Source organism: Camelus bactrianus, chromosome 18 (genome assembly GCF_048773025.1).
Source record: "Camelus bactrianus isolate YW-2024 breed Bactrian camel chromosome 18, ASM4877302v1, whole genome shotgun sequence".
NCBI classification, from domain to species: Eukaryota; Metazoa; Chordata; class Mammalia; order Artiodactyla; family Camelidae; genus Camelus; species Camelus bactrianus.
In genome coordinates this window covers 1,588,385-1,612,721 of record NC_133556.1, presented here as the reverse complement: position 1 = coordinate 1,612,721, position 24,337 = coordinate 1,588,385, and the positions used below count along the sequence as shown (strand labels likewise).

General features: G+C 50.8%; 1 protein-coding gene across 5 annotated transcripts; it reads right to left on the bottom strand.

Annotated features, from left to right (window-relative positions):
* Positions 1-4,810: 4,810 nt before the first annotated feature.
* On the bottom strand, positions 4,811-23,789 carry CHST12 (carbohydrate sulfotransferase 12). 5 transcript variants are annotated; one of them, XM_074345541.1, is made up of 2 exons: positions 23,646-23,789; positions 4,811-6,558 (listed from the first exon to the last, which is right to left on the bottom strand). In XM_074345541.1, exon 2 carries the CDS (start codon positions 6,474-6,476, stop codon positions 5,220-5,222), a length of 1,257 nt encoding a protein of 418 aa, XP_074201642.1. In that variant the 5' UTR covers positions 6,477-6,558; positions 23,646-23,789; the 3' UTR covers positions 4,811-5,219. The 5 variants fall into 5 exon arrangements, with proteins under 5 accessions (XP_074201642.1, XP_074201641.1, XP_074201639.1 ...); XM_074345540.1 differs by having other exon boundaries at positions 23,615-23,762; XM_074345538.1 differs by having other exon boundaries at positions 23,594-23,738.
* Positions 23,790-24,337: the final 548 nt, after the last annotated feature.

Genomic DNA, 24,337 nt, shown 5'->3' with positions numbered 1-24,337 from the left:
GCAGACCTTCCAAATTTTCCCTTTGGGAGAAGCTTTAAACATTTTAGATGAATTATGTCTATGTTATCCAAGTTCTACCTGTTTGTATTTTTAGGTTTTGGAGTGTGGGGCGGGCAGAAAAGGAAGCGCAGTTTATAAATAAATGGGCAGTAATGACCTCTGTATAACACGCTTGGGTGAGCAGACCCCCTCGGGTCTGCGAGGCATCTGGAAGCCTGTTACCCTGCAGGACGTCCCATTCCAAGCCGACCCTCCGAGCGGCTCTCTTGTCCGAGTGGGGAGAGCGTACACTGAGGAGCAAGTCTCAGCAGACACCGAGCTTCCTTCCAGAGAAACTTAAGGAGAAGGCTCTGGGGATGTCGGTGCAGCCACGAAGTCCTGCCACTGGGAATGCGGTCAGTGTCACGTTCAACAAACAGGGCCAGGACAGCTGGCGCTGAGCTAGAAGCCCCGCAAAGGTGCAGCGGAGGCGGCTGACATCTGTGCCCAGGGCAGCACTGAGGTGCCGGCCAAGGATCAGACCAGCACGTTCACAGAACGCACACTTCACCATGGGGCCTTGGACGTCCACGAGCTCCCTGCACTGCCAGGGCCGGACCGGCCAGCCTGCGTCCTCCACTCTGGGCTCCAGCCCGCAAGGCCTCTCGAGGGGCAGCGAACAGAGAGGGTGGCCTGGCCAGCCCGATGGACACAGGCTTCCGTCAGTAGAGGGCTGTGGGAGACCAGGGTGGGGTACAGCAATCCTCACCCTCCCTGGGAGGAAAGGGGGAGCGACAGCATCCGTCGAAGGGAAGAGAGACTGCAGGCAGGGCATAAAAACATCACTAGCCTCGGAAGCAGGTGAGCCCCAGACACTCCCAGAAGTACTGCACCTTATCTTCACGAGCCCCACAGACAACACAGCGCTTACAAGGTGCCAGGAGCCAGAGGCAGCAAGCCTGGGGCCCACTAAGGGACAGTCACCGGACCTCCACTAGCCTTGGCCCCCTAATTATTAGACACTCGAGGAGAGTGACAGCAGCCCTCCTGGCTCACGGCCGGAACGAGGCTCAAATGACGTCCCCCACTCACTCACTCGCTCATTCAATAAACAGTCACCGCATGCCCACAGCAGGCCAGGCCCTGCTCTAGGCACCGGATGACCGGGACGGAGACTAAACCGTGGTGGGGACCACTGCCCATGTCTGAGTGCAGAGACTGGGCACTGATAAAACCCAGGACTACCGCCCTGGAAACCTTGGTGGGCTCCGTGTGCTTCAAGGGGGAGCTTGGGACGGCCAGGCTTCTCACAGCTTCAGCTCTGCTCTGTCCCCAGAGCGCCCGGCCTTCCCCGCTCAGGCTCCTGTCACACCCCGAGGATGGCAGCACCTGCCCTGCCCCTTCCAGCCCTGTGCTTCCCTGCTGACCAGCTCCGGGGCCTGCAGTGGGAGGGCCGAGCAGGCAGCCCCTCTGACTGCCCGTCAGTGGGAGGAGGGTTAAAGCCCCACCTTCACCAGTCAGACTATGGAAGCACACTAACCGCACTGGGGAGAGAAATGGGACCCCAGTCCTTGCCGAAAAACAAACCTAAAATTCTCCAGATAGTGGAAATTCCTTCAAAACAGATGATGAAAGCAACACAGTAGAACGCCACCTAACTATTCATCGGAAGCCCTACAGTGGATACGCCGCATCAGTGCGTGAGAAAGCGTCTCACACGTTTTAAGAGGAAAGAGGACCGACAGTACCTCACGCCCCGACCCCTACACCTGTGCTAAGCACCCAGGTGAGAATGCACTGCACGGGGGGTGGGAGGCCCAAGTCCCGGGCAGGTTCGGGCCCTGCAGCCTCGGGTGGTGGGCAGCTCTCTCCCGCATCCTCCCCCCCAGCGCCCCGGAGGCTCAGGGATGATGAGAGGGTTCTGCACCCCAGACCATGGCGTTATCAGGACTGTGGGTGCACGTGCTGATGAGGACTGGGAGACAGAGGCAAAACAGAGTTAAAGAATTTTAAGTTGATGCAATTGTTTGGCTATATTATTTAATTGCATGACATCAATTTAAAAAGTTTTCTAGTATCCTAGCAGAAAAATATACGGAGCCAAATTCCTCTATAAGACACTATTCCGGAGTCAGGGAAACGGCAAAGAGTAAGAGGAACGAGCTGTCAGGCCACCCCAGAAAGGGGGAGGTGAGGGCTTCCTCTCTTCCTGGAGCCTGCGTCACCCTCCTTCCCCCCGGCCCAGGAGGACCTTCTCTGCCGTCACACCGAGTCAAACCCCCGGCCCAGGACACGGCCGGGACGCTGGCCCAGGAATTGGGGTGGGTGTGTGAAGCAGCTGGCATCCTCTCCAACAGCCCCTGGGCCTCAGTGTCCCTGCAAACACACCCCGACACCCACAGAAACTAACCTACAGGGCAACTATGCAAAGAACCAGGAATAAAGAAAGGAAGGAGACACGGCCCTGCCGTCACTGAGATCACACCCCAGTGAGTTTTGACATTTGTCTGAATATTCTTGAAATGAAAACATTTCAGGGAGAAACGACCAACAGAGACAGATGCCACCGCCGTGCCGATGGCGGCCGAAGAGGTGCTTCAGAATCACTGCATCACTCACTTTAAATACCATGGCTTGTCTTGAAGAGTAACAGATACCCCAAACGACAATGCATCATTGAACTCCACGGGGTATTCACCACATGTCGCGTGGGTCTGAAACAACCCCAAGCATCGCCTGGTATCCCAGGACTTTCTCTCAGCTCTCCTCTAATACCAGAAGGTCTGCAAGCCTTCCCTCACTGACTCAGTTTATAAAATGTCACCAGGTCCAATACGATCCAGCAATCCCCCTCCTGGGTCTACACCCAAAAGAACTGAAAGCAGGGTCTGAGGGAGAAATCTGTACACTTATGTCATTAGCAGAATTATTCACAGTAGCTAAAATGTGAAAGCAACCCAAGTGTCCATCAACAAATAAAATTTGGTGCATCCATACAATGGAGTATTATTCAGCCTTAGAACAGAAAGAAACTCTGACACCTGCTACAACGCGCATGAGCCTTGAGGACGTGATGTTCAGTGAAATAAGCCTGATACGAAAGGACAAATACTGTTTGATTCCACTTATGAGGACCTGGAGGAGTCAGATTCATGGAGACAGAAAGTAGAGGGTGGGGGCCCGGGGCTGGGGGATGGGGAGCGAGCGCTTCATGGGGACAGAGCTTCAGTTTGACAAGACGGAGGGTTAGGAGGCTGGATGGTGGTGACGGCTGCGCAACACTGTGAATGTACTTCATGCAACCTTCAAAACCTTCTGTGCCCTTCAGGCCGAGCTCGGCCACCGTCTCCCTCAGGAAGCCCGTTCTCTCACCCACTCCTCTGTGCTGTTCGCAGGGCACTCGGCCTGCCGGGCCGGGATCAGGCTGCCTGCTCCCCTCGTCCCACACAGGAAGACCACCAAGCTCCCCCAAGGCAGAGCCGCCTTGTCCACACGGGGACCCACAGCCCAGCCCAAGAGGTGGCCCAGACCACTGGTGAGTGAACAGGTGTCCCACAGATCCCCAGAGTGACCATGGCTCTTCAGACAACGACTCCAACACTGGATTCGTCGAGTGCGTGTTTCTGCTGCCGACTGTCCTGCGGAAAGCATGGAAGCTTCCAAAGGAACGGGTGGTTTCTACCACCGTGGAGCTCCGAGTCTGCAAGGCGAGCGCTGAAGGCCTGGGCTCAATCCACAGCCCCACCTCGAGGCCGGGAAAAGCCGAGGTGCCGCACACCCAGGAGGCCCAGGGGAGGACTTCCCCGTGCACTGCCAGCTCCTCAGGAACATGGTCGAACGTGATGCCCAAACACCAGGGAACCACCACACACTCATCACCAACCACAGGTTCACAGCAAAACCTGCAGGGGAACTTAAAGCAGATGTTCAAGAGCTCTCCTGGACTGGCAGACACCTTCACCAGGGCAAGGCCTCCTGGACTGGCAGACACCTTCACCAGGGCAAGGCCTCCTGGACTGGCAGACACCTTCACCAGGGCAAGGCCTCCTGGACTGGCAGACACCTTCACCAGGGCAAGGCCACCTGGACTGGCAGACACCTTCACCAGGGCAAGGCCACCTGGACTGGCAGACACCTTCACCAGGGCAAGGCCACCTGGACTGGCAGACACCTTCACCAGGGCAAGGCCTCCTGGACTGGCAGACACCTTCACCAGGGCAAGGCCACCTGGACTGGCAGACACCTTCACCAGGGCAAGGCCACCTGGACTGGCAGACACCTTCACCAGGGCAAGGCCACCGAACCTGACGCTCCTGGTGAGCCGCGTCCTCGACAGCGAGCATCCCCCGAGCTGAACCCACCAGCCGGGTCAGCGAGGAGGACCACACCCGAGCCCGGCCTTGCTGATGCGGGGAGTGCCTTCTGGGGACACCCCTCCACCTCACCGTCCCTGTTAACTGCAAATCCTCGTGCCCGTGAGTGAGAAGTTAAAGGGGCGGCTGGAGTTAAAAGCCAGCTTCTGTGACTGCGACCAGGACGCATGATTCACCTTCGACCTGATCTCAAACATGAAACCCTTATCAATCGCCTTCCCTTCTCACGTGTCACCTAGTAAGAGAGCTCTCACCTTGTAAGGGCTTGTCTGCTAACCCCGCACAAATACAGCAAGGCCTAATGTGAAATTCAAGTTCCTCCTTTTTGCTGAAGACAACCACGAACCCTCCCTTCCTTGAACGGCGGCTCTGAGGTCCCGGCGTGGGCCCCGACGCCGCTCAGAGCCCCTCAGCGAGCATCCGTCCGTCCTTCCACCGGAATGACCACAGGGCAGGCAGAAGGGGCAGATGTGACCTTTTACTCCACCATTTCTTTCTCCACTTTTCATATTAAATATCTGAAATATATTAATCTTAAAAAACAATATTAACACAGCACTCGATGAACATAGGCAGTGGACCTAGACTGCAAAATCATAGGTTATTTTACAAACTAGGGCGTGGGCATGGTCAATTCCAGGCGCTCCCAGTGGCCTCACCAGCAGGAGCACTGTGGGACTCTGTGACGTGTCACGCCGGGAGGGAAACGAAGCCGTAAAAAAATACACGTGGCAACCCATCGCGCCGCGCTCAGGAAGACGGCGGCGGGACCACAGGCCCTGCGCTCAGGCTTAGAGTAAAGGCATGAGCGTGTGGTCTGTTCCGCTTTGTTCTGGTTTTGGTGTTCGGGATTTTCTCCTAATGCCTTCAGTCTCTAAGTAGATTTTCGGGCTTGGGGTAGCCAAAGAGCACAAAATCTGCTTCATAGAGTTTGTAAAGCTGCTGCCTCCAGGCCAGGGGGATTTTGGAGAACCAGTCCTCCTCCCAGCTGCTGGCAGTTCTGTTCCGGTAACTCGGGGGGAAGTGGAGCAGCTTGTCCACCTTGAGGAGCCGGAGCAGCTGGGCGGCGTCCTGGTCCAGCGTCTCCAGCTTGCCCACGAAGTCGTAGTCTATCTGGCAGGGGTGGCAGAGGCGGTGCACCTGCCGCCAGTGCTCGTTGAAGGGCGCCAGCTTCTCGGTGTGGGGGTCCAGCAGGTACTGGATGAAGTTGGTGAAGGACACCTTGAGGCCCGCGCTGAAGGCCTCGCTGACCGAGGCGGGCAGGCTGGTGTGGTTGGAGTACATCCTCAGCATGGGGACGGCGAACTTGCGGTAGAACTCCTCGTTCTCCAGCTCGAACTTGCTGCGGAAGGCCGAGATGAGGCGCACAAAAGGGTCCCGCACGAACAGGAACTTGGTGTACTTCTTCAGCTTGACCTTCATGAGGTGGCGGGAGAACTTCCCGTAGCGACGCCAGAACTTGCTGAAAGTCAGGTGGGTGCTGGAGTTGTGGACGTACTCCCGGGGGATGTCCAGGGGGTCGCGGTAGGGGACGCCCCGGTCCGAGAGGCTCTGGCTCAGGACGATCATCACGCGCTTCCAGTTGGTGCAGGCCGCCTTGGGCACGTAGCAGTAGATGACCCCGTGGCGGTCGTCCACGATGAGGTGGTTCAGCTCGTAGTTGGGGATGTCATCGAAGGAGCGCTCCTTGGTGGGGAACATGAAGCTGGCGTTGGCGCAGAGCTCCCTGAGCACGCTCCTGCGCTCGGCCTGCCGCCCGTCCACGTCCGGGCTCTGCGGGGCGCCGTGGCTGGACCAGTCGTAGCCCCGCACACTCTCCTCCATGTTGCCGGGCGCGGGCCTGCTGGAGGCCAGCAGCGGGGGCTGCTCCGCCCTCTTCCCGGGGAGGATGCTCTGCTTCACGCCAGCGCTGAGAAGCTTCTCCAGAAACGCGTCCACATCGGAGGCGAACTCCTTCTCGTCTGCCCGGCCGGTGGGGAGGGCCTCCAGCGGGTGCGGCCTGGAGAAGGAGGTGGGCAAGGAGAAGTGGGCGGTGCCCACGCTGTCCCAGTACACGATGATCAGGAGGATGGTGAAGACGGAGCCCAAGACCAGCCACAGGCGGAAGAGCCGGCTTTTGGTCATCCTGTCCCTGGACGCAGGGCCTTTCCCCTGGATCCTCTCACGTCAGCTTCATGTAGAGCCTGGACGCTGTGCGCTGAGGAAGCTGGAAGGCAATAAAGGCCACGTTAAAGACCAAGGTCCTCCCGCAGCCTGCGGACCTGAAGAAACGGTGCCTGCTGCAGTCTCAGCCCAGTGTCCCCACTTCTCCCTCCCCTACCCCTGCATGAGGTCGACTTTGTGTGGCTGCCTGGCGGGGGGGCTCCCCTTCTCTGTGTGATGGACCCCGCGCAGCTTAGGAAGGCCCAAAGGACAGGAGATCCCTATCACTGTGCTGAAAGGGGGCTGGCCAGCCCGGTGGGAACACAGACCCTCGTGAAGAAGGGGTACGAGGATGAAACAAGAGGCGGACGGCAAAACAAAACACGGTAACAAGGTTAAAGCTCAGGGCGCGTGACGGTTTGTAAAAATGATGAAGCGCCCCCTCACCCCGCCCCACACCCCTTTTCTGTGTACACTTAATCCAAACAGTGAAAGCAAGTGGTGCGGGCTTCTGGCGGCTCCAGGCTTCTCCCGGCTGCGGCCCCTGGTGAGGGCAGCGGCAGTGGAGGGGCTGTTCAGGGCGTGCCAGGCTCAACTGTCTGGAGGGCTGTCATGTGCAAGAGGGAGCTGCTTCGGAAGGTGAAACTCAGAAACTCAGTTGTGCCCAAGGAAATTATTAAATTTTAATATATGTAATAAAATATTAATATTTAATATAAAATTTATAAATAATCATGTGGCCAAAATGCAGAATGGGCTGTTTTTTAAGCCGTTCTAGGATCTCTGTCACCGCAGGCTTCAGAGCACAGACAGAGCACGTCTTGGGGTGTTCAGGGGAGCCCTGCACCATGCACCCTCTTGGATGTCTCCCAGGGGACACTTCTTTGAGTCCATATTTCTCGTATGCACTCAGCTATGTACCTGGTATCTAATACATTCTCATTTAATGAACCTAAAAGTTTATCAGGCAGAAAAACTTGGGTACAATCTCTACCCAGCTCTGTGGCTTTTGTTTACTCTTAGTTCACTTTTTTAAATGGAGAAAGTAAAACATACTCACAGTAAAGAGGTCAGCAGGCAAAAGGTGGTGAGGACTTTTACATGAAAGGGGCTAAAACCACCATCGACAGAGGAAAGAACATTCTCTGGTCATCGTCACCTTTGTGTAGTGTTTCCTGAGCCCCCAGAGCTCTCAACGTGCCCCCACGGGAAAAGGAAGAGCAGAGAAACCTGGTGACCCCTGCCCTGGGGGGCGGCGATCACCGGCTCAGTGCGGCCGGCTGCTCACCAGAGTCACACAGCTGGGTGTTTATCACACACTCTATGTTTAGTATATGATTATTATACACTATAAAGGCAATACGCACATTACAAAAATCATGAAACACTACTGGATTCCAGGTGAGATACCCTGCCGTCTCTCGCACGCCTGCTGCTCTACTCCAGCTGGATCCCTGCGAGTGGGTCGTGGGTGTGAGTGGAGTAAAGACAGGCAATATAGCAACAGCTTTTAATTCCCCTTCAACAGCTATAATCACACCATTTTACAGCCTATTTTTAAAGCTAGATCATAAATACCCGTGTCATTAAAGTTTTTAAGACCATCCCTTCTCAAAGATGTAACAGGGTGAATAGTTTCTAAATATGAAGGTGAAACCATACCAAAAAAAAAAAAAAAAAAAAAAAAAAGGTTTGCTGAAGGCTGAGAAAGCAGCAAACGGGAAAGTCACTTAAAATGTCACCTGGTTTAGGAGGTCAGTGTTCAGTTTTAAGATCAAGGCTAACACAGTGCAGAGACAACGCAGAGTCACAGCCCTGTCTGTGGACACAGGCAGGGCCACAGCTCCAGGGCCGCCGCTGTCACGTTCACAGTGCGAACACCACACACACGGGCTCCGGGCCTGGTAACCTGAACACCTTCAAGTATTTCGCAGCCAAGAAGCAATGTGTGCACATTAACAAACACCAGTGTCTACAACGCTCTGTAAAAACCCTGACTCTCTTGACAATAACTTAATACGACTTCAGTTTAATTGCGAGGAAAAGACATTGTCACGTATTTTTAGGAAAATTTATACATACAGACGATATCTTTTTAATAGCAGTTGCTAGTTAACGTGCTCTCACCATGTGCCAGGCAGTAAGACGAGCACTTCACGCACGTGCGTTACTGCACACCCTCTGCACGCCCTCCCAGTGAGGACAGGTAACCCTCCTCCAGCTGAGGAAACTGAGGCCCAGGGGTGTCCGATCAGCATCTGAATTCAAGTGTGACTCTAAAAGTCAAGCCCCCCCCACACTCCCTCAGCCTTCTTACTGTTAAAGGTGAGTAACTCTTTCTCCTAAGCAGCTTTGCTGAGGTGTAACCGACCCACAACGAGCTGCGCTTATGTAACGTACAGCGTCATGAGTGCACGTGCATCCGAGACGCCGTCACCACCATCAGGCAGGGAACGTCTCCATCATCCCCAAAAGCAATCCTCTCCCCCAGCCCCGCTCTCCTCTAGCAACTGCTGCTCTATCTTCTGTTACTATAAATTAGTTTGCATTTTCTAGAGTTTTCTATAAATGGAATCACTCAGTGTGTAATTTGAGATTCGTCCACATGGTTGTACACACCAACAGTTCCTGCCCTTCTGTACGCGAGTGGTATTCCGTTGTAAAAAGTATTTATGCAGTAATCTGGGTAGGATCACACTTACACATGCACACGCACACACACCCAGGTTTCCCCAGCCCTCCCCAAGGGCTGAAGTCACACGTGCAAGTTTCTCCTCCTTCAAAGCTCAATCAGGTCAACAGCGGGGGCCTGGCAGGATCACGCTTCCTTAGAAGGTCAGGCGCTGACCTCTGCGACAGCCACAAACAGCAAGGCTTTCCTGGCTTTTCTGATCCAACAGATACGAAGGCTCTGGTCCTTGTATCTCTGGTCCTTTTATCTCTAGTCCTTGTATCTCTGGTCCTGGAGGCAAAGGGCATCGAACAGAGCAAGGCTCACAGCGGGAATGAGTTCCTGCTCAGATGTGACGTCAGCCTGGAACCAGCCCTAGACGCCCCGCCAGCCCAGCCTGTACCCCGGCAGAGGCGGGGCAGCCTCACTTGACATTCCTCTGCTAGCTGTCCTGAGTGTGGTCTTCTCTGAATAAGAAGACACGTAATTAGATTAAAGGGACTCTAATTTTTTCCTCGTTTGGTGTATTAGCCCCAAACACTATAATTTTTTAGTCTTTAATAGATTAAATGTCTAAAGTTTTGTTCTTAGTAAGTGACCAACCCGAGTAAGATCGGGCACTGCTGAGCCCTCTGGATGAGGAATCAGGAGCCCGTGTTTGGGTCGGGCCAGCAGCAGGTCCCCCCCGGGCCCTTTCCTCATCAGCATAGTGGACTGCAGCTTTATTTTTTTTTTTTTAACGGTGAGTCAATTAACTGACTTACATTGAGATTCCTAACTTACAACAAACAAACTAGACCACTCACCTAACTTACAACAAACAAACTAGACCACTCAGTGTGACCTGTGCAGCCTCTCCCTATGGGCAGCTGCAGGGAGAACCAGCAGGTCACGATCAGGCTGTGTGCTGGGCATGGGCACCTCGACCACCACCCAGCTCCAAGTGTCAGTAAATACCCCTGGATGGTGGGCATTTGGGTGAATCTGACCCACTTTTATCGTTTTCTGTATTTAAGCTTATTTTTGTTTATATCGAGCATTTCTTGTTTTTACTATCAGAAAAAACAATTTTCCTTTTAAAAAAGATACAAAGCAATAAGAAGGCATTAACAACAACAGAAAAACAGGCAAATTGGTCTTTATACAAATCAAGACTTTTTTGCATCAAAAGGCACTATCAACAGAGTAAAAAGGCTCTCACAGGATGGGAGAAAATATCTGCAAATCATATACTTAACAAGGGGTTAATATCAGAATATATAGAAAACTCTTCAAACACAAGAAAGAAAAATTAACCTGATTCAAAAATGAGCAAAGGACTTGGATCACCCTTTCCCTGAAGAAGACACAAGTGGCCGATCAGCACATGAAAAGATGCTCAACATCACTGCTCCCCAGGGGGCTGCAAACCGAGACCACAAGGAGACACCACCTCACACCTAGCAGGATGGCTACTGTTAAAAAAAAAAAATTCCCAAACAGAAAAGAAGCAGCACTGGTGAAGACGTGGAGCAGCTGACACCCGTGTGCGCTGTTAACCGGACTGGAAAATGGCAAGGCCACTGTGAAAGCCAGTACAGACGTTCTGCCAAAAAAATAGAACCGCTGTATAAAATTAGCACATGACCCAGCAGCAATTCCACTTCTGCGACTATACCCACAGGAACTGAAAGCAGGGTCTGGAGGAGATATTTGCAAACCCATGCTCACAGCACTTTTCAGAGCAGCCAAAAGGTGGAAGCGACCCATGTCCGTCGGCGGGTGAGTGGTAAACAGAATGTGGTCCGTCCCTACCATGGAGCACTCTCAGCCTCAGAAAGGAAGGAAACTGACACCTGCTGCAACATGGATGGACCTTGAGGACACCACGCTCAGTGAAATAAGTCAGACACAAAAGGACAAATACTGTAGGATTCCACTTATATGAGGTCCTGGGAGGAGTCAAATTCATAGAGACAGAACGTCGGAGGGGTGGGGGCCATGGGCTGGAAGAGGGGGATGGAGATTCAGTGTTTAAAGGGGACAGAGTCTCAGTTTGGGGAGATAAATGAGTTCTGGAGATGGGTGGTGGTGATGGTTGCACAACAATATGAGTATGCTTAGTGTCCTGAACTGCACACTTGAAAACGGTTAAGGTGGTAAATTTCATGTTATGTGTACTTTACCACAGTAAAAAAAAAAAAAATGGAGAGGAAAAAAACTAGAGCTATAACATTGGACTTGGAGGAATTTCCAAGAGGCATTGTTGAATAAATAAAGTATAAAATGCAAATACACAATGCAGTGTGTGAAAAACAAATAAGAAAAGGCCTAAATATGGTGGAGGAGTGTAACAGAGGGTAAACTTGGAGCCTGCTGCTGAAGCCACAGGTTACGTTTACAACCTTGCACCAAAGTCCCACAGGCTGACTTTACCTGCCATTTGCTTATCGAACAAAAGTTAAAGTTTCAAAATTTTACAATGGGGGATTACACAAAAACAAGACAGGTCTTCCCCTGGGAATGGCCAAAACCCTGTGTCTGGTTATTCAGCGGGGACGCCGGTCCTGGGAACCCTGTCCCACGTGCAGCCCCGCCGCATCGCAGCTCTGTCCAGGCCTTTCTGAAGCAAGGGGATGAGCGCCTACACGCCGAGCTGGGGTGGCATCTACCAACAGGGCTGAGGCCACAGTTCATTTTTAACATCAAGGAACGAGGGCAGTCCTTTGTGTTGTCATTTCTAACCCCAAACAAGCCACAAAAACAGCAGTGGTGGAAACAAGATGGGCTGAGTGTATTAAATGGCCTATGAGAGCAGTCGCTGAGAGACGAGGACTGGCTACTTTAAAACGTGCATGGAGGGAAAGTCCACGAAGAGAAAGAGCAGAGCAGAGCAGAGCGTAAAGGCGACCAGACAGCGTCGCCAGCAGCAAGTTTTACTTTGCAAATGGGGGTGGGCCATCTAGGAATTTCTGGGCCAGGTGCCCGGGCATTTCAAGCCAGATGCTCTGGGTTACACTGCGCGGCCTTCTGGGGGTGAGAGCAGCACAGTGGGGACAGCCAGGCGAGGAAAGCCAGGCTGAAGATGAAGACCGCTTCAAAAACACGGCAGAGGACAACATTGACCTCATAAATTTTTCATTAAAAAATAAGGGCATTATTTCCAAACATAAATCTCTGACTGTTTAAAAAAGCAGCCCGCATAAGGCCCTACAAGTTCTGAAGAAGCAGAGCACGAAGAGCCTGCCTAGAGGGAACGAGGTACCCCCAGCTGCCGCGCGCGGTCTCCGGCTTCTGCCGCCAGCAGCAGGACTAACAGCGAGTCTGTCCAGAAACTTCACCACCTGGGGCTTGGTTTTCTACAAGGGCTCTGTCAAAGGCCCTTGGAAATGCTACTGATGGAAGAATTAGGTTGGGTTTAAACCAAAACACTGTGGCCGGGCAGACGGGAGCTGTTTCTCAGCTCAAGGTGGGGCTGTTAAATATTTCTTGTCACACACGGCAGGGTATGACGCCAGGGGCCGACTTGGCAGCCCCAGGAGGAAGCACTCCATGCTGGCCGCCCACTGCGGCCACGGGGCTGAAGGAGCCTTCACACTGACGGCAGGCAAGGATCCGGGAAGAGGGGGTGGTCTGCGGCAGACAGTGGGGCTGACCCCCTCACACTCCAGTACGCGTCATCCTGACGCATCCACCACCGTCCTGATCTGGAAGAGAGGGCCACACGGCCGGATGCACGTTAAAACTCATACAAGGGCATTTCCCACGTTTGATGGCAGAATTGACAACTACAGGATGAAAACGTCCAGTGGTTTGTCCTGGTTATTAATTTTATGTGTCAACTGGGCTGAGACTCAGCCACCCAGAAATCTGACTGCACACTCTGGACGTGGCTGTGAGGCTGTTTCTGGAACGTTTGATTCCGTCGGTGCCCACCCACCAACCCCGGTGAGCCTCACCCAATCCATGCAAAGCCACACAGAACAAAAAGGAGGGAATTCTCCTCTTGGCCTATCTTTGAGCCAGGACATCGGTCTCTTGCCTTCAGACTCGGACCAGTACTGGAACTGACACCATCGGTCCGTGGTTCTCAGGCCTTCAGGCTCAGACTGGAACTACTTATCACCAGCTCTCCCGGGGTGAACTTCTCGCCTCCACAACCACGTGAGCCAACTCCTCGTAACCAATCTCCACACACACACACACACCCCCATGGGTTCTGTTTCTCTGGAGAACCTTGGCTAATATTTGTATATTTGCTTTGTCACTTGGACCAGGGTTTGTTGGTGTGTGTGTATTTACTACGTATTATAGATACAAGTGAGCAAACCAGTGAGAATTAAATCATGAGTATTAGTAAGTGGAAGCTAAGGTACTTGCCGTCGTGGAAAGGCGTGCTAGATGCAGAGAGTCTCAGCCACCATCCAGTACGACTGTTCCCGGCGGGAGAGGCTGAGAGCCACGCTTTTCCTCACACAGATATCCTGCTGTCCCAGCACTGTTTGTTCAAAAGACCATTCTTTATGGATTAAATCACTCTGACACCTCTTTTTATTCCTTTTAGAATCAGGTTTATTGAGGTGTGATTAGTACACAATAAAACTCTTTAACTGCACAGTTGGATGAGTTGGGGCAAATGTATATTATAATTAAGATACAGAACATTTCCCTCATCCTCCACCAACACCCAGCTCCAGGCAGGTACCAATTTGTTTTCTGTCCTACAGTTCTGCCTTTTCTAGAATGTCACATGAATGGAATTATACAGGAAGTAGGCTCTTGTGTTTGGCTTCCTTCACTTAGCAAGACGCTTTTGAGGTCTGTCCATGTTGTGGCCTGTGGCAGTAGTAAGTTCCTTTTTTAATGCTGAGCAGCATTCCACTGTATGGATATACCAATATATGTTTACCCATTTACCAAATGATGAACTTCGTGGTTAGTTCCCTTTTTTGGCTATTATGAATAAAGCTGTTACCAACTTTTTTGCATTACAGACCTGATTTTTTTTAATGCTGAGACTTTCAAAAAGTTAGAAAAGATTGTTAATACAAAATATCAAGCAGATTTTTCATCTCGTGGAAGGTTCTGTAAGATCCATAAAAGTAGGTGTTCTACAAAACAGCTTTAGGGATTCTATGTAATAAAGGCCAATCAAACAGACCATCAAAATATGATATACGCATCTTAGATTATCAATCATTTTTCAATTATAAAATTTTAAGGGCTCAAGCTACAGCAAGTTTGCAGGATACAAGGTTAATACACAAAAGTCAACCACTTTCCTATGTATCAGCAATGAGCAAGTGGAATTTGAAATTAAAAACACAACTCCTTTTATAAGTGCCCCCAAAATGAAACACTTAGGTATAAATCTAACAAAATATGCATAAGATCTTTATGAGGAAAACTACAATATTCTGATGGATGAAATCAAAGAATAACTAAATAAATGTCGAGATTCCACGTTCAAAGTGCTCTAGGACAGGAAGACTCAATATTGTCAAGATGTCAATTCTTCCCAACTTACTCCACAGATTAATCCAATCAAAATCCCAGCAAGTTATTTTGTGGATAGCGACAAACTGTTTCTGAAGTTTATACATAGAGGCAAAAGACCTAGCAGAGCCAACACAACACTGAAGCAGAACCAAGTTGGAAGACTGATGCTACCCGACTTCAAGACTTATATAAAGCTACAGTACTCAAGATGGTATGGCATTGGCAAAGAAAAGAAAAACAGATCAGTGGAACAGAACAGAGAGCCCAGAAGTAGACCCACATAAATATAGTCAACTGATTTTTAACAAAGGAGCAAAAGAAATACAATGGAGTAAAGACAGTCTGTCACTTCAACAAATGGTATTGGAACAACTGGACACTCAGACAGTAAAAAAAAAAAAAAAAAAAAAGAATCTAGCAGAGGAGGGTACAGCTGGGCAGAGTGCCTGCTTAGCATGCACAAAGCCATGGGTTCGGTCCCCAGTACTTCCATTAATAAATAAATAAACCTAATTACCTACACACAAAATTAAAAAAAATAAATCTAGGCACAGAACTTACTCCCTTGACAAAAATTAACTAAAACTGGATCACAGACCCAAATGTAAAATGCAAAACTGTAATACTCCTCGAAGGCAACAAAGGAGAGAACCCAGGTGGCGCTGCATACGGTGATGCCTTTTAGAAACAACACAAAAGACACTATCCATGAATGAAATAATTGTCCACACAAAGATCTGTACAAGAATGCTCACTGTGGCTTTATTTAAAATAGCAACAAACCAAAAAACAACCCAGAGGTCCATAAACAAGTGGACAAATAAACAAACTGCGGTGTACTCACTCAGTGGAAAGCTACCTAGCAATAAAAAAGAATGAACCACTGAGTCACACATCAGTACGTGCAACAACACGGATGACTCTCAACGGATATTACACTAAACGTAAGAACCCAGGACACAAAAGAGTACATACATGATTTGATTCATAGGAAGTTTTTTAAAAGGTAAAATGGTGACAGAAATCACAGAATGCAAACAGGCAGGAGGAAATTTGGGTGATGGGAATGTTCTGATACTGTTTTAGTGGTAGTTACATAGGTGGATATTTCTGTCCACATTTGTTAAATCTTACACTTAAAATGCGTGCATTCTGATATGTGGAATCTAAAAAAAAAAGACAAATGAATCTATATATAAAACAGAAACAGACTCACAGACATAGAGAACAAACTTATGGTTACCAGAGGGGAAGAGGGTGGGAAGGGATAAACTGGGAGTTTGAGATTTGCAGATACTGACTGGTATATATAAAACAGATAGAACAAGTTCATACTGTATGGCACAGGGAACTATATCCGATATCTCATAGTAGCTTACAGTGAAAAAGAATATGAAAACGAATGTATGAATGTTCATGTATGACTGAAGCATTGTGCTGTGCACCAGAAATTGACACAACACTGTAAACTGAGTACACTTCAATTTTTAAAAAATGAGTGCATTCTACTGCATGTAAATTATACCTCAATACACTTGATTTCAAGAAAAAGAAATGTGAGCAGTCTCATAAGTCAACCTCCAGAAGCTAAAACTTTTGTCTTCAGCATGAATGCCATGAACTAATCAGCTGTCATCCGTTTCTACAATACAGGATAAAAACCCCAGCACTGAAGTCCTGCACGGACTTCCAGAGATCAGAGGAAGAAAGGGATTCCGAGGTCAAGTCCAAACTCTGCTGCGTGGCCTGGGATATCACTTTAAGTCTGAGCGTCTCTGTTCTTTCTCTACAAAACGAGAACAATCAAAGCCCTCTGCAAACCAGAGCTACTGAGTAGGAAAGTGAGAAAGTAGCAGCTAAGTGCTGTAAACACAGTAAGGCACGCTCTGTAGACCTCACCAGGGCCTCATGTACCTTCCTGCTCCACCGGACTCTCAGATGTTTGTATTATAGAAATATAACTTGTTATTTTTATTATCACTCACGCTTTCTACCAGTGGCCAGTTATCACCAAGAATAATGTATGTTTCCAAATAATTTTATAATAACAAGAGCTAATATGTTTTCCAAAGTGCTGTTGTAAAGCCTTGCATATCTTAATTTATTTAATCTTCAGTAATTGTGATAAAATTGGGGCAAAACAGTCGGGCAACTTGCCCAAGTATACACAGCTACAACGGATCAGAGCGGGCATCTGAACAACTGATTTGAGAGCTTAACTTCCCAACCACTTCACTCTAACAGCCTCTCCAGTAGATATTTAATGCAGAATTGGTTGCTTTTTCTAGACACTCAGGTTTTTATTAACTTTATGTCTTCTCCTTGTCCAGATGACCGACTTCTGAGCATGAAATCAAGTGACATGACCTTCATTAAGAAGTCCAAGAATGTTCAAGTTTTATTTATTTATGCTACTTGCAAAAAGACCAGAAACTACCTACTTTTTTTCCAGCTTTGCAAACACTATAGAAGGCAAATAATCCACTGCGGCTCCCATCACTGCAGTCAACAGAAATCTGTAGTTTATTAGTGGTCTCAACACTCACTCTCTGCACCCTGTGTCGTCCAGCCCTGCAACTGACGCTTTGGTGCTGGATTAAAACCCCCACTGCAAGGCAGATTTTCACTTGTGCCACCAGCACTGGGGTTTATTTGCTTATAAAATTACTTCATTTGTATTCAGTTAACCCTGAGAAGTAAATCTGACAGTGCATCCAAATAAAAAAATAAGTAATAAATGGTCACACTGATGAGAATGAAAGGTTGATGTATGTTCCTGAAGACCTCAATGAAAACTGAGCCCAAACTTGGCCTTTGAAGTAAAGTAACTTCCCACAGAGTTGGCCCACAGCACAGATGGCTATCCGCTCACACTGGTCTCTGAGTCCCTGGTCTCTAAGCCCCAGCCAGCGTCTCACAAGTAGACAGGATATTAGGGCAGGCATACCAGTCCCACATTCCCAAACTAGATTTCAGCTTCCTAGGAGACAGGGACCACATCTACTGTATCTTCTATATTCCTCACAAGGTGCAAATATTTGTTGCATGGTAACTGACGCTGGAATCCAAATAATAACTCATTTCCCAGAGTTAAGTCGACTCAAGGAAATTATTTCAAGGGAAAATAATGATGATAAATTTCACCAAGATTAGTTTAAGAACCTGCCCCACCTCCTCTACCCTCAACCCTAGTCTAAGCCATCAACAGCTCCCACCTGCATTACTGCAACAGCCTCTTACCCGCTCTCCCTGCCTCTGCTCTCAAGACCATATAATCCACTTTAAACCTAGTAGCCATGCTTATTCTGCTAAAAGTCAGATCATGTCACAGCTCTGCTCAAAACCCTCCAATCACTGGAGTCCAATGGCTTCCCATTTCCAGTCCTTACACTGGCCCTTCGTGACTGGGATCCCACACGCTCATCCCTTCCCCTCCGCGTCACTGGCCCCACTCTAGCCACAAGGCCCCCTTCTTGTTCATCACCTGCACCAGCCAGGCTCCCACTGTCTGGCCCACGTTCACTGCGTCTGGGTGGACTGCTCACACCGGGGATCCTGGGGCTCAATTCGGCACTTCCTCCTGATCTCTGTTCAAAGTTCGCCTCATCAGTGAGGTCTTCCCTGAGGACGCCTCACCCTGCAAGTCCGCCCTCCCACCTGCTTCTTCTCTGTCATTTGTCACCACCTCCAGTATCACATATTCACCGGTTTATTTGCTCATGGTCTATCTGCACTGGAGTATAAACATTAGAAGGGAAGTACTTGACCCCTCACAGTTTGTCACAGCTGCACAGCTGCAGCCTCAAGGCTACAAACAGTGCTTAGCATACAGTAGGTACACAATAAAGAGCTGTTATGCGATGGAGAGGCAGAGGGTGTCCTAGAGAGCTCATGATCCCCGGCAGGAAGTGACAACCTATCTCTTTGTGAAGCCTATACTGTGAACAAAGGTGCTGCAGCTTGAAAAAAAAAAAGTTGTTATGCTCACAAAAACAGATAAACACAGCTGACCTGATTTCATAATTTCTGAAACTGGGTGACAAGAAGAGTTCATAACACCCTCTACTTTTGGCTATGTTTTAAAAATCATTTTGTAACAAATTAAAAAAAAAAAAAAAACTAAAGAAAGCACCAAATCTCTGGTGTGAGACCACAGCCAAGGACAGGACACAGAGAACAATGACAATAATGCACAGGAAATGAGAACAGGTCAACTCTCCCCGGCGAGGAGGAGGGCCTGGTGAGTGATGCGGCCGTGCTCAAGGCAGGCCACAGTCTGGCCTCTCCTTCAGCGGAGTCGGAAGCCTACTGCTTTGTCTTTATTTTGATCCACGTTATGTGTACACGTCCAAGGACTAAATCGTCCCAGGAGTTTATTACAAACACAGCCCCCAGTTCCTGCCTCTCATCACCTGCCTCCAACCTTCCTAGTTCTTTTCAGCTGAACCTTGTGGTGTCTCCACCTGCCTCTAAGTAACAGCCTTGGGCGATAACCATTGGTTCCCCTTGGGCATCGCCTATCCACTTCCCAGTACGGTGGCAGGCAGTAGGCAGAAACGCAGTCTCTCTTTCCTCCCCTCGGTCCTTCAAACAACCATGCCCTGCTTAGCCCCACGCCTCCTCCAGACAGGCATATCATCATTTCAATCAGAGCAATATTCGATGTTTACGTAAATTATCATCATCGAGCAGAGGCTATCCACAGCTGAGCCTCTCAAGCACCGTAATTATTTTTTTCCTGTACAACGGCTTATTTTCCCTAGAACTAGGTAACAGTCTTGTGTTTTCATTGCTTTGTTTTCTATGTACTTACCACTAATTCAGCCCCAACCCTGCCAAATGCCTAAATCTCCCCTCCAGATGTTCCAGCGCATCAGGTACCCTGTCAATTTCATCCCCCCCGCCTCAAACTCTTTGAGGAACCTTCTCACCAGCTCTCCATGACGGGTGCCTGCCCTGGCTGGCGTCCGAGCCTCTTCACCTCATCCAGCAGCTTCCTCTCACCTCTCCTCTGAGGACAATCCTGTCTCCTCTAGCTCTGTCCCTCCAGACCCACCACCTCACTGAGGGAGTGTGCCTGCCAGTCACTTCCTTAAAATATATGAGAGACAAAATTTGCGGAGCATGCCTGAAAATATCTTTATTCTATCCTCCATTGCCTGAGTTTAGAATTCAAGGTGGAAAATATCTTCCTTCAGAATTCTGAAAGCAAAGCTCTCGCGTCTCCTAACTTCCGAGGCTGCTGTGGATGGGTCCCCGAGCCATTCTGCTTCACCCTGTGAAAGACTGTTAGTGGCCCGCTTTTATGCTTTCTCTAGAAGCTAGCACAAGTTCTCTGTCCCAGAGTTCTGAAATTTCACAGCAACGTGCCTTGGAAAGGGCGCACCTTGTCTCTCTACATCTGAACTCTCATTATCCAAATTCTGGAACCGATTTCCTCAGATGTGCTTCCAAATAAATCCCTTGCTTCCAAAACTCTCACTAGTCACTGGGAGACACTCAGCATTCCTCACTACCCAAACCTGCCCCTACACTCGAAATGTCCAAATCGCTTACTGAACAGAAGAGGAGTGAAGGAAACCTGTGAAGGAAATCCACGGTGCTAGTCACTCAGTGGGCCCCTTCAACGCAGAAAGTTTTGGTTCTAGGAAATTACCTTATATCATTTTGTGGATGATTTTATCCCATTTTCTTTCTTACTGAAACTCTTATTATCCCGCTGTCCGTTGTCTAATCTGACCCTTTAATGTTCTTTTTTTCTCTCATCTTCTATCTCTGTGCCTTTCTGTTCTATTTACTGAGTTCTCAACTTATTCACCCAGAGGTTTGTTTGTTTTTTAATTTCTTCCATTGTATTGTTTATATCTATGAGTTCTCTTCTTGGTTTTTGGCTAAATGTTCCTCTATTTATTTGTTTGTTTGTTTGTTTATGTATTTAAGCATCCTGCTTCGGTCTCTTGCTTGCAATTTTTCTCCTCTCTCCATGTGTGTATTAACGACAGGATGCTTTTTAAGTTTTCTTCCTGCTCACTCTCTATTGCTTCCAAGTGTGTGTTATGGTTCCTATCTCCACATGTCCTTGGTTATCTGTTCCTATTTAAGGGACAGGGGATTAAAAGAATTTGGAAGCTCTGGACCCTAGAAAGGGGCTATTAATTATGAGCTTCATTAGCGGATTACCCAGCTGGGCCCCCTTACCTGGGGCCTCTGACTGTCACTATTTTTAGGTCCTTTCCCAGGCTACTCATTTTCCCCAAAGATTCTTCCATTCTCCTGCCTGGAGGGGAAAGTGCCAGCTGGTAGTGTCCTGGGAGCCAGGCAGGCTCCATTCACTTCACCCTGTTGTGTTCTGCAGAGTGGTGCACCCCCTTCCCCAGTCAGCTATGCCCAGCGTTTCCTACTCCTCTCTGACATACTTAAAAATGCTCTAAACAGTGACAGAAACCGTCACCTACAGGATGTTTAACTACAGGAAGTACTGAGTTACCGAGTCAGTTATCATTAAGGACATCTGTTGGCAAACGACTGGAGAACCACCAGCCCTGGCTGCAGTCACAGACCAACCACTGCTTTCTGAAGAAAAAGAGAAAGAAAACAACCTAAAAATTGAAACTGAAGATGTGAGTTTTAAAGCCATTACAAACTAGCAGCATCTGTTTCAGTATTCTCAATAACCAGTCTCTCACCCAGGAACGGCGCTTCAACCTTGAGATCTTTCTAGAAGAGAATCACCCACCAGCCTTGGTGAACGTGCAGTAACCACCACGACTGCGTGTCCACCGTCAGCCAGCACGCTCTCTTCCGCCACGGCCCCCTTTCCTGCTGGTATTCCCCACAATTCCGTGCCAGGACTCACTTTCTCTCTAAAAGCACATCTCATCCAGGATGGCCCACATGTACCGCAAATCCTACAAGTCTGAAAGTCAAATGTGTTTTAGCCCGTTCCTTCTTCACAGCCACTCCCGCACCCCTTCTCTCAGGTACCAGCCCCGTCCTCAGCACCCAAGTGAGAAATCCCACTTCCTTCTGCCTTCCTCCGTTTCCTCTGACCAACCCCACAGAGTGAGTGCCCCTGCACTGTGGGTTCTCCTGCTTGTTTCTACCTGACGCCCTTCTCCACCCTCCGCCACTGTCCTGGCCCGTGCCCCCTGCAACTGCACCCGGCTCCGTCACCAACTCCCATCTCTGGATCTGTCCTCCGCTCTCACTAGTGCTACTTCTCTCAAACACATCTTTCACATCCCACCCAAAACCTTGACCACTCCTCACCAACAGGATAAAAGTTCAAACTCCGGGGCAGAGCATTCAAGGCCCTTCAGTCAGAAACCTCTTTCCAGCCTTAGCTTCCGTTACAATCCTCAAACCCCATCCCACAAGGAATACAAGGACTCACTGCTCCCCACCCCCAAATGTCCCATTCACTTTCCCATCTCCGCACACCTGGAGGCCTTCATCTGGAACGTTCTCCCAGTTCATATGTTGTCTCCACTGTGGAAAACTTCTCCAACACCAAGAAACAAGTTTAGCTGCTCCCTCCTTCTTCACACTTCGTAAACGTCTAGCTGACAGCACCAATCACACGGTATTATAGTCAGGCGAACCATGTCACCAGCATGCAGCCCAACCTAGCACATTACAAATGACGCGAGGCTCGGTGTTTGAGGAGTTGATTAATTAGGTGCACACTGAGTAACGGAGAGCAGTGCTGCTGGCCGGAAGACACCCGCCCAAAGTCTTACAAACCAACTGGCAAGAAAAGCAAACATCCACGCAGTTCCACGCAGGCGCTCTCTAAATGCTCACATAACAATTTCCTAGGTGTTAGCTGACACCACCGCGGTAATCACGTTGCAATATGTAAGGGTATCAAATCAACTCTTTGTACACCTTAAAATTTACACAGTTGTCAATTATACTCCAATTAAAACATTTGTTTTCCTAGTATCTCCTTTGTCACCCAGACACCGGCCCTGCCTCACATTCTCAACACCAGATGCTGACAGAGAAGGGCTGAACTGTTTCCCGGTTTGGGGGCAGGTGGGGACCAGCTGCGCCTTCTTCTCCCAGCCTCCCCCGCTGGGCCCACACTTCAGGGGACGGCACCCCTAAAGAGGCGCTTGCCACCGCTCTGCCCACAACCCACATTCTCCTTCATCCCGGGTCTCCTGAGTCCCCCCACTCTGGCGTCGAATTATAAAATAAATAATTCAATAATCACGGAAACACTGCGGCTTGTTGTGCTCCGCGCCAGACGGAACCTCGGCTCGAGCCAACGGTCCGCCTGTGATGTCTTGGTGGCCAGGAGCCCAAATGGAAGATTAAGTCCCACTGTTAGCGACCAACGCGTAGCTTCCTTTCGCTGCTTCTGGAGCAGAGGTTTCGTGCGAGCGGCACTCTTCCAGGACCCGCCTGCGCCCGCGGGTCTGCGGTCAGCAGACGGGGATGCCCGCGGCCTCGGAGGCCGGGCACCGGGGCGGGGGCTCCCCGTGCGAGGCGCTGGCGGAGGGGCGCGTGCGCCCGGGCCGTCCGCCCACGGGCGCGCCTGCTTCTCCCTCCACACTCGCGACCAGCCGGAGCGGGGAGCGCGGGGCCGACAAGCGTGCGGGGAGGACCCCCGCCGCCCCGACTGCAGGGCCGACGACTCAGGGCGGCCAGAGGCGGCGGGGACCGGCCCCGACGGCGGAGCCGACCACAGCCCCGAGCCTCTCCGAGGACGGGCGGCGCGGCGGGCGCCCCACGCCCCGTCCGGGCTCCCGCACGCCGCCAGCCCTGGGGCTCAGAGACGGAGCGAGCCGGGCCAAGGTCACACAGCGGCGGCGCGGGGGCTCGGCCCGGGGCCACGCCGGAACTGTCGCGGCGGCTGAGGGGGCAGGACCCGTCCTGGGCCGCAGGGACCCCCCGCCCCGCGCCTCCCTTCGCCCCACGCCCCGCCCCGCGCCCCTTGCCTCACCTGGCGCGCCCCTCGCCTCACCTGGCGCTCCCCTCAGCTCCCCTCAGCTCACCTCGCGCTGCCGCCGCCGCAGCCGCCTCGCGACCCGCGGACCCTCCCGAGGCCGCCCCTCCGCCGGCCCCGCCCCCTCCGCCGGCGCCCCTCCTCCCGCTCCCCTTCTCGCGAGACGTCGCGGCCGGCGGAGGGGCCAAGGACGCCGAGTCGCGCACCCCCTCACCGCGCCTGCGCCCTCCGACCGCCCCGGGCCTCCCCAGCCAGTGCCATGTGGCGCCGTATTTACGTCCCGGAGCGACCCCGCCCCCGGCCGCCGGGAGCCCCGCCCTCTTCCCGGCAGCCAATCCTGTGCTGTCGGCGCCCGCGGCTGGGCAGCCGCGGCGGTGCGGTCCCGCGACCAGCATTTACGCAGCGCCTGCTGTCTTCCCCGCCCGTTCACGAGCTCCCTGCCTGCAGAGGACCCTTCCTGATGCCGGGCCCTGGGGCTCGCTGTGTGGCCTTGGGCAAGTGGCTGAGCCTCTCTGAGGTGTCTGTCTCTGAGTCCATCAGTGGGGTCGTGACTTCGCCCTGCAGGGAGCTGGTGAGACCCATATGAGAGGGTGCGTGTAAAGCGCTAGGATGCCGGATGCGCCGTTGTTCTTACTGTCAGTGGTTCTTTGAAGTGGTGGTCAAATACACATAGCATACAATTTGACATCTTAACCATTTTTAAGTGTACGACCATTCAGGGGCATTAAGTACATTCACGTT